This window comes from Stegastes partitus, unplaced genomic scaffold (assembly GCF_000690725.1).
Source record: "Stegastes partitus isolate 25-593 unplaced genomic scaffold, Stegastes_partitus-1.0.2 Scaffold635, whole genome shotgun sequence".
Taxonomy (NCBI): domain Eukaryota; kingdom Metazoa; phylum Chordata; class Actinopteri; family Pomacentridae; genus Stegastes; species Stegastes partitus.
Window position 1 is genome coordinate 334,902 of NW_007578366.1, and position 10,405 is coordinate 345,306.

General features: G+C 36.7%; 2 protein-coding genes across 2 annotated transcripts in view; both read left to right on the forward strand.

Moving 5' to 3' along the window:
• The window catches only part of aplp2 (amyloid beta (A4) precursor-like protein 2), a 64,444-nt gene extending 61,947 nt beyond the window's left edge, over nucleotides 1-2,497 (forward strand). Inside the window, exon 17 of the mRNA XM_008289775.1 lies at nucleotides 392-2,497. Within this exon, the coding sequence (XP_008287997.1) occupies nucleotides 392-493 (102 nt within the window). The 3' untranslated portion in view covers nucleotides 494-2,497. The remainder of the gene's footprint in view (nucleotides 1-391) is intronic.
• A 2,235-nt stretch (nucleotides 2,498-4,732) lies between these two features.
• The window catches only part of st14a (ST14 transmembrane serine protease matriptase a), a 17,431-nt gene continuing 11,758 nt past the window's right edge, over nucleotides 4,733-10,405 (forward strand). The window contains exons 1-6 of the mRNA XM_008289776.1: nucleotides 4,733-5,023; nucleotides 7,025-7,184; nucleotides 8,536-8,666; nucleotides 8,749-8,819; nucleotides 9,561-9,727; nucleotides 9,843-9,878. Coding sequence (XP_008287998.1) covers nucleotides 4,982-5,023; nucleotides 7,025-7,184; nucleotides 8,536-8,666; nucleotides 8,749-8,819; nucleotides 9,561-9,727; nucleotides 9,843-9,878 — 607 coding nt within the window. The 5' untranslated portion in view covers nucleotides 4,733-4,981. The remainder of the gene's footprint in view (nucleotides 5,024-7,024; nucleotides 7,185-8,535; nucleotides 8,667-8,748; nucleotides 8,820-9,560; nucleotides 9,728-9,842; nucleotides 9,879-10,405) is intronic.

Sequence of the window (10,405 nt, forward strand, 5' to 3'; positions counted from 1 at the left end):
TAATTAAATTAAATAAGATAAATTAAATTGAACTAAATATGTATATTATTAAAATAAAGATAGATAGGTGAAGGGCAAACTACAAGTCAAAATGTATAAAAACATAAAAGAATATTACAGATAAAGTAATAAACTATACATTGAATAGACTAAAATGTGTAAACAAGTGACTAAATAGCAAAATTAATTAATAAAATGAGTACTAAGAAGAGTTATAAATAAATAAAATCCATCATGAACTGCTGCCCGTCTCATTCCAAGCGTCAGATTTATATTAAATCATCAGGTGACATGTAAATATCGAGTAAATGCAAATCAGATCCTCGTCTCTGCAGCGTTTGCATGCCGTCCCTGCTGAGGTGACTTATTTTTTTATTCCTCCGTCTCGCAGGTGGACCCCATGCTGACACCGGAGGAGCGACACCTGAACAAGATGCAGAACCACGGCTACGAGAACCCCACCTACAAATACCTGGAGCAGATGCAGATCTAACCGGAGCCTACAGGGAGGGGGCGCTGCGGAGCCAGACCGAGGACGGGCAACCGAGGGGGAACATACTACTGACCAATAACACATGATGCTATTGTTAAAAAAGAAAAAAGAAAAAAATCATTTGCATACATCCAAAACTCCATTTACTGGTTTGTTCGGAAACAATCCTTAAATAATGCTACTACTTCTACTACTGCTACTATTGTACTATAGAGCTCTTTTTGATCATGTTTCTTTTGAGAAGGTGATGTATCTGCCAATTTGCATTAATGGAAAATGTGATTCTGCAGATTTATCTGTAATTATCAATACAGCTATCTCAGATCAAGATGTATAACATTTCTTCAGACTTTCTTTTTTTTTCGTTGTTGTTTGTTTTTGGAAAGTAAAAAGCAAATCAAACAAAATTTTATTTTATTTTTTTGACTGGCCATCATCAAAAACCAGAATCCCGTGACACGTTTTTGTTTCCCCATCACGCGAGTGTCATATTTAATGCAGTTTCTGATGGTTTTCTCAAAAAAAAAACAAATTGGTGTTTTAATTTCTCCTCTCAATAGATTGCTTGTATATGAAGGTTCTTTGTACCGATTATAAAAAAAAAACAACAACAAATGTTTAGTGAAACGACAACAAATGAGAAAAAAAAAACAAAAAAAAAAATGAAATCATGACTTATTTACTTTCTGTTCTTTGTTATGATAACAGACAAAATATACATATACGATTTAAATATATATATATAAGAGTAGATGTTTTTATTCCACCTTTTTTTCCCAGGGAAGATTGTTGGTTTAAGGGTTCTTTAGCTCGACGTGTTTGCAGGCGCGCTGTTGGAAAGGTGTGTGTGCACAGGCCCTCCCAGCTCAAACACCACACACACACACACACAAAAAGACCTACTCTGAACCCTTACTAAGTGAATGTGATGCTATATATCCCCTCCTACACACACAAACACAACCTTTGTATCGGTAGGGAAGCTTGTGTAAACCAGTAGATTAAATACTTATTGACGTGTGTTACATAGTTGAATGTATTGTGGAAGCTTTTTTTCCATACTATGTATCTGGCAGGTTCCCTTGAGGATTTTAATGTAGCGTCGATGATGAAAGTGTGGTGTTTTTTTTGGAGGGGGTTGGGGGGCTGTTTGAAAACAAAAGTAGATTAATCAATTAATTCGGGGGATGACGTACACACACACACACACACACACACACAGCTGGTTTTTGCTGGTCAGATGTAGAAACACAGGGCCGGACCAGAGGCGCAAAATTCAAACCTGAGGGTGTGCAGCTGATTCTGACTAGTTTTTCTCAAACCCAAATATATTTGAGGATTGGAACAGTTTTTTTTTTTTATTTCCTGGATTTTGCGGATTCGGACCCCCCACCCCCTCCAAGAAAAACCTCGGTCCGGCCCTGGATCGAAGTCACCCGGAGACACTTGGGAGCTGGAGGGCTGTGCAGGCAGACAGAGACACACAGAAAGACGAGGCTTGGAGAGCTGGTTTCTGAAGAAAAAATTAAGCAAAACTTGTGTATTTTTACAGGTAGAGAACGACACAAACAAGTAAACTGAGTCCTAGAATCCCCCTTTTCTCTCTCTCTCTCTCTCTCTCTCTTTCTCTCCATCTATCTCTATCTCTCTCTATCTTAGTATTGTCTTTGTATGCCTGTATAGTTGATGTTGCAATCATGGCTTTTTTCCAGAGGATTACCTGTGGTGTGCATTGTTCTTATATGAAATGATATGATATATATTTTTAAGTTTGTTTTCTTGTTTTCTATTTTTTCTCTTCCTGTGACAGTATCTCTGTATGTGACTGTCTCACTATGCACCCAAACAGCTTCGATCTTGTAACTGCCTGCTTGATTGTGGGAGGGGACTGGGAACTAATATAATATACATATTAGTGATTTAAAAACATTTGATTGACACCAATGGAAACAGATTTATGGTTACAAGGGGGATACACATCAATAAACTCACAACTTACAGATGGACGTGTCGGGTTTTTTTAATGGATGGATGGATGAATATCGCCTTTAAATGATTAATCTGGCATTAATAAGTGCTTCAACTGTTTTTGTTATCAATTAAATTTGTTCCTAGAATCTTAGAAAAATATTATCTAAAGGTAAGACAATCCAAGTAGAAAAGAAAAAAAGATATTTTGCTTTTATAACACGTCTTCTTTCAGACAAGTGGGGAAAAAATCACACTTAGGTGTTTAATTTAATTATATTTTCCCATTTTGCATTGATTAAAATTGACATATTTATTGAGATTTTACTTAAACATATAAAAAAATACAGAAAACATGTTACAGGGAAAAAAAATAATTGTCTTCATGTGATATCTATTAGTTGTTTTGTTTGTTTGTTTGTTTGTTTTTACCAGCAATAGCGACTTTAATTAAAAAACATGAGCTTTTTCTCTCAGCCAGAAATCTTCACTTCAGTAATGCATGTTTACAAAAACTTTGCTGTCGGATTTCCATCAATATTTGGAAGCTTTTTACATCGAAGTGTGTCTTAAAATCATTCACAATCTGATTTATAAAAAATGTTATTCCTAGAAATGTGACCGCTGTCATAAGCTATAGGTAATAATCAAAATCAAAACTAGAGGAAGCTTGAAATATCAAACTTTTTTTTCAATGTCATGAGTCCAGAATATATTAAAATTTCTCTTTCTTAGATAACTGATGGAACAAAAAGAACATTTTCACAATATTCTAATTTTGTGGTATTCGCTGAAATGTGCGATTTAGAAAGAAAACAGCTTTAATGTTTATTACAACAGAGCTGTTTTCTAATTCTAACAAATTCCACTGTGGTATCTGTTAGTTTGGTTTTATGCCAGTAAACAGTGGTTTCAAGGTTTCAATTAAAAATTGATAAAGTTTTAAAATAAGTGAAGTTTTTGTGGTTTTTTTCCAAAAACTTGAGCAAGAAATCTTCCCTTCAGCAGTGCTTTCTACAGCAAAGTTTTAAAAGTTTTTTAGAGAAGTTAGTTCACATGTCCATCACAGCCTGATTTATAAAATATTTAATTCCTTAAAAAGTGATAAATAAGTTTTTTATTCAGGCAGCTGATAGTATTTTGGGCTTTCTTGACTAGTTTCTGATTTATGTGCTGAAATGAATTCAAATTAATGCAAATTTAGATGAGATTTTTGTTTGTTTGTTTTAAATTACACTCAACTTGTAATACAAAAAAATAATCATCTATGCATAAGGAAGCAGAAGGAGAAGGTTCATAAGAATGGCACCCTATCCACCTGTAGTCTCTTCCTGATTGTCTAGTTCTATATTCATTAAAGTGAAATATTTCAATCCTGTTTAGTTTTAATTTTGATGATTGTTGCTTAAAGCTAAAAAAAAAAAAGAAATACTGAAATTCAGTATCTCAGAATATTACAGAATGTCCTAAAATGTAACAAATAAAGGATTTGCAATATAGAAATATTCACTTTATTGCAATAAGTCTAGAATATATAACATTTTCACATTGGAAAAAAATTATAGTATTTTTCTGATTTATATTTTAGAGATGCATTCGTATTTAGAATTTGTATTTTCTTAGAAAAAACAGGCTTCAATTGATTAATAAAATAGTTTTTTTTAAAATTATCAGTTAATCAGCTGATGGCTTAAACTCTACATTATTTAAGGGAATGTGTGTCTAGATTAATTAACTTATGTATTAAAGTTTTTAGGGATATTTGTAAAGATTGTCCTGTTTTTAGTTCAATAACTTCACCTGTGGACTGAGAAACATTCTACAAACTGGAAATGTTGATTCATTTAATCACAGCTTTAAGTGTTTTGGGGGAAGACCCACTTTGGTCAACATGAAACTTATGGCTCATTACATGGATGGTTAAAAAAAAAATATGGATGTGAGTCAACACAGGTGAGTCATCTTTGATACAGGTACGTGACGTCACATGACTGATACTAAAAATAGGTCACATGAAACTGTCAACCAATCAGTGCTGGGATAAATAAAATGAGCTTTTCTATTTTAACTCCACTTAAAATTGTGAGCAGGATAAAAAATAAGTCGATATAAGTGGTTGGTATCAGGCAGGATTTAACATTCGCTCACCTGTGCAGGTAAACAGGAAGCCCACAGGTGCGCATGTGGGCGGAGCCTCGCCCTCAGAAACCTGAAGCTCCCGGAAAAAGACTTTGTGTGCCTGCAGTTTCTGCTTCTCCCTCCGTCGTAGTCACACACACATTCCAGTCAGGGAGACATTTGTGAGCATCTCGGGTTTTTTATTTTTATTTTTTAAGACTTTTTCTGTTTGTTGGAGAGTTTTTTTTGCTCGCAGGTGGGATTCGGTTGACAAGGACGCACCTCCGGGCCGCAGGTTGACCAAGAAAACAGCCAAGTGTGCTCAAAGAAATCAACCAGGAGAGGAGAAGAGGATCCGGTGTTTTTTTATTTCTTATTTTGTCACTTTAGTCCAGAGTCCTGATGGATTACATGAACAGTGGGCTGAAGTACACCCCCAAGCAGGTGAGTCCTCATTCTGCTCAGATGTCTGACTTTCCTTGTTGCGTAAATGTGAGACAGAACAGGTGAATGATCGCGCACAGGTAGGTCATCTGTGTTTCCATTCCACACTGCTGACAGCTTTGTGTCTGTCTGCAGCCGCAGTATCTGGGTTTGTCTCTTATCGCCATCACGCTGCTTTGCCTAAAGACAAACAGGAATCCAGCAGCTTTTCATGTCTTTGCCAAACGTCTGCTCGTGTTCTGATTAGAAGCGGCGCCAAGAGGCTCGTTTTTGGGCACTTTTTGGGCAAACTTTTCCACTCCTCGTTCCTGTTCTGGAGGCTGCACGATCTGTAATGTTTGATATCTTGCACACAGAGAAGTTTAATTGAAAGTCAGAGGATACAAGAGGAGGAGGAACATAATTACCCATTAATGTAAAGTACTAAGTGACCTGCAGAAAATGCTTCGATTCTAATAGTGTCTTCTTGTGGATATGTGACATGAAAACACGCCTGAATTCCTCCATGTGCCTTCACCTTGTTGCAACTTGCCTTGGCCTCTGTGGAAGTAACATTCAGGAGAAATTACTCCACAACATCCCGGTGTGGTGATGAAAAAGCAGGCGTCATGTGAGAAAAACGCCCTTCAGCCTCAGAGGGTTTGATCTGAGGAGCTGTGCATTATTTTATATCATTCTATCATCTCTGCACGGTGTTTGTGAACATTTGCAGGGATGTTGTCCACAAGAAGAACCAGTTAAAGGCTCCAGTAACTGATTTTTTATCATAAGGATGCTGATAAAACCACCGAGAAGAGTTTCTTACACTTCTGGGCTTCATAAAATATGAATATTCAAGAAAACCTCATCTCGTTAATAAGGAGAAGGGTTGTTTTTTTACACGTTGTCTTAATTTAGACTCTAAACTTTTACTCTAAAAACATCTGAGCCGCCAAATGCATGTAATAAACAGAAAAAACAGAATACATCTCGTTAATAATCGAGCTTCAGCTGACATTCTTTCATTTTCAATGCTTAGAATCTTAGAAAAAAAGCAAAAGAAAAAGATATCTTAAGGTGAAAAGATGTTTTTCTTCAGACGAGTGGAAATAATTCACATTTAGGTGTTTATTTTATTACATTTTGTCCATTTAACGTAAGGAAAATGACAGATTGGCAGAAAAAAATGACTTTTTTGGCCAGTAAATAGTAGTATCAGATAAAAATGTGTGTAATTTTCCAAATCAAGACTCCACAATGAGCTTTGAAATGGATAATTAAGCAGGACAAATGTGCCCTGAAGTGTAGTTTCTTGTTGTCATTCAGGCCTGAGTATCACAAAGCAGTGAATGGTGTCATGGTTTTGCACTGCAGGTCGTCTTCACTTTTGTAAACGTGTTATTTTAGAGCATCCCAAACCCTTTCTCATCTCTTTTGCTTTCCTGTAAAGCATTTTTCATACAACAGCGAGCACTCACAGAAACTTGTTGTGTGTGTTGGTGGTTTTTTTGCTCCCAGCAGGTTTGACTGGATTTTACAGGGTGAAACCTTTGTCCTCCCTCCCCCCCCTCTCTCTTAAAGGCAACCACAGGGACGTGACTCATGCAGAAAGTTTCCTCCTAATTCTTCACGACAACACACTGAAACTTCTAGTTCCTTCTACGAGCAGCTCTTTTCATTGACGTTCTGTGCAGATATCTTTCCCCCTCTGGTCACAAACGGATCCTTAAAGAGTTCAGCGTTATGTCATATTCCAGATAAAATGTCGCACACTCCCTGCGTTTGTAGGTCACTTCAGGCCTTGACATTCCTCAAATGCACAAGTACCTACCTGCAGCCGTCTCTTATCTCCAGCCGATTATCTGCGTGCAGAGACCAAAACAGAAACTTTTAATATCACTCTGTACAAACAAACACTTTCTACTGCGTCAACAAAGGCGCAGCCGCGTCCACAAAGGTTTTCGTCCTTCAGGGTTGGAATTAATATCTTCAGCTCTTTTCATTCATTTATTTGCCCTCCAGGACAAAGACTGGGACACTGCCGTCCAGTTCCTGCCGGCGTCAGACAACAAAAAGCTCGAGAAGAAGAAGGGTCCGGGAAAGGTCGGGGCTGTGATCGGAGTCGTGATCTTTGCTGCCGTCGTTGCGCTCATGACCGGGCTGCTGGTCTGGCATTTCCACTGTAAGTGTCCCTCCCTTGAATACGCAATCCTACGTACAATTCACAATAATGAAACAGAACTTTAATCACAACGGTGAAGGTGATGGTGCAAACAGGTGCTTTGTGGATGCTTATATATATATATGCTGGGTTTATTCCATCTTTAAAGGCTCTTTGCACGAGTTAAAAACTGTTTTAACTCCAAAAACTTAAATGCAAGTCTCCTACAAAAGTAATCCAAGGCAGAATTGTAGGATTTGTACAACATTAAAATGAAACATTTGAATATTTCACACATACATGCATTGAAAATGACCAATACTTTCTTTGATAAAGGTCGTTTTCGGCAATAACTTGCACATTTGTGTGATGTTTTTCTAATGAGCTGAATGAGGGGATCATCCTCTATCAAAGATATAATAAAAATGAATTGTATATGAAACATATATATATATATAAATAAACAAGAACAAAATACATAATCAGTAAAATAAAATACTGAAATTGATTTTAAAAGAAAAGAACAAAATTAATTAGTAATAAGTATTATTTCCATATTTGTGTATTCGTCCAACACAACATAAATGTTTGGTCGTTCTTCATTTTTGTTACTTATTATGAAGTAAATGCATTTTGGTTTTTGCACAGACCCTGCAGTGTGCCTTCGGTTGTTTCTGTAGGAGGTTAATGTTTTATTTTTTGGGTTTTGTGACCGTTTCAGACTCCTACAGACGGAGTGAAAAGAAAACGACTCTTAGAGTAAATATAAGGTTGACTGAAGAGCTTAACAGCGAGTGTTTGCATTATTTATCCACCTGCATATATGATTACATGCAGGTGGATAAAACATAATCCATAAATGCATAATATGGGGTCTGTTGGTGTTGTGCGTTACAATCCATAATCCTCCATTTGTTGGAATTTCTGGTGTCAAATATGCATCAAAAAACTATTAATTAAGGTGAAGTTTAGAATTGTTTGACAGACTAAACAGTAGCTGAAGAGAAAATGTTCCAAAAACTGCCCCAAATGTTTGTAAAAGTAATTATTTGCTCCACATTTAAAGACATTTAAAAACTTTCTGATGAGTTTGAACAAGCAGGAGTGAAAAAAAAAAATTACATTCAGGTTCCTTTTGATAAAAACATGTGAGAACAAAAGGTTTTGAATGTTTTACAGACAAGATGCACCTGAATGCGTCTTAATTCAAGTTTGTTTAACCTTGAAAGAGAGAATAAAAGACCTGAGTGACTAAAACAGAGACAAACAGAAGTGAACAAAGATGAAAAGCCAACAACAGCTTAAATAACAGAAGTGAACTCCTGCAGCTGGAGTCTCTCTGTAATCACTTTTATCTGTTTGATTCCTGAAGTTCGTAAAGATATCCGGGTCAAGAAGATGTACAGCGGCTCCATGCGCATCACCAACCAGGTGTTCGAAGACGCATACGAGAACTCCAACAGCTCCGAGTTCAAGGCGCTGGCCAAGCAGGTGGCTGCACAGGTGAGACGGCGGCTCGGGCCTCAGAAACGCATTCATCATGTGTGTTTTCAAACCGATGCGATTTAACTCTCGTCTCTTTCAGCTCAAAGCCGTCTATTCCAAAAGTCCACAGCTGGCCAAATACTACGTGGGTTCTACCATTCAGGCTTTCAGGTAAAGCTGTGAGCATTTTATTCCTTTTTATTATTTTTTTTTAGCAAGGGCGAGCGGTTGTTTTAAAGTCTGAATGTACATTTTTCTGAGCAAGATTTTGAATGCAAGTTTTCACTCTCAGCATTTTATTTCATCTTGTTGTATCAATATGAAGGCAAAAGGGGCAGTTTGGACTTTAGAGCCAAGAAAGAATGAGTTATTCACCACAAATATTAACTGATAAATAAAAATCACACAAAAAGTTAATAAAAACTTAAATTATCCTAGCTGCTTTCGTCAACTAATACTGTTTTTTGTTTTTTTGTTTTTAGAATTTACTGTGTTTAACATAAAACCAACGCATTTTACCTTTTTTATTATTACTTCTACCAGTTGTTCATGTGTGCATGTACTTTGGATCTAATAGCACTGCAGTTTAAAACACATTTAACTGATAAATCTGAGTTTCTGTTGTTAAAATAGCAAGATTTTGAACTTTTTTTTTTTTTATTCTGTGCCCCAAAAGTCGTATGATTCAGCATGTTAATTCCTGCAATGAGGAGTTTGGAACCAAAGTTTAGAAAAAATAAATAATCGACACAAAGAAACTTCCCCAAAAACCTAAATTATTGTAGCTGCTTTAGTAGACTAAGGCTGCTTTGTTTTTTTACAGTTAACATAAACACCACATGTATTTGTCCAACTTCTGAACACAGTGACGTTACGTTTTATTCCGTTTAATCCTCGTTTCTTTGCTCCCAGTGAAGGCAGCGTCATCGCCTACTACCTGTCCGAGTTCAGGGTCCCGGCAGGACAGGAGGCGGCCGTGGACAAAATCATGTCCTCGATGGACAAGCTGGTGGACAAAGAGCAGCGAACCCTGAAGAGACCCGGCAACGCCCTGGTGTTTGCGGACGTCGTGTCTTCAGGTAGAGTCAGAGCTGCTCAGTTTGTCGTTCAGGCGATCTGCAGTTTTAGTCTGAATCTGGTTTGTGGTTGTTTTCCTTCGTTCACTCATCCTCGTGTCTCTGTTTCGTCTCACAGCGCTCGACGATCGCTTGTTTTCGAGATCATTCAACAGTAAGTGCTCAGTTTGCTTTTTATCAGGTTTATAACATGAGGACGTTGTTCCGCTCAGACTCAAAACAAATGTGTTTTTTTTTAAATATTCTTTATTGTAACTGGCATGATAACCACGCAGTCTAATTACATTTGTACGTGCAGTTAGTTGTTTGTTTGTTTTAACCCTCTGAACTCCAACTAGTTTCTGGGACTTTTTTTTTTGTTTTTTTGCTCCTGTCACATTTTTACTCACTGTGGCCTTTATTTTTAAGTGCAATAGAAAATCCTGCACATCCATCGGAACAGCAAGAACTAAAGAGAACTCAGAAATGTCTCTTGTGCAATACGACACAGTTAGGATGCTATTCATTGAAAAATAAAATCAAATAGATACATTCAATTTAATTCCTTCATATATTTATTTCACAAAAAAAAAAAAACCTTGAATCAAAACATGCAGCATTTTTCCAAGTACCCATCGGTGTTACCAGGTCTATAAAAACAATGGCTTTACAAATTATATACATTTATAATTAGTTTACGTA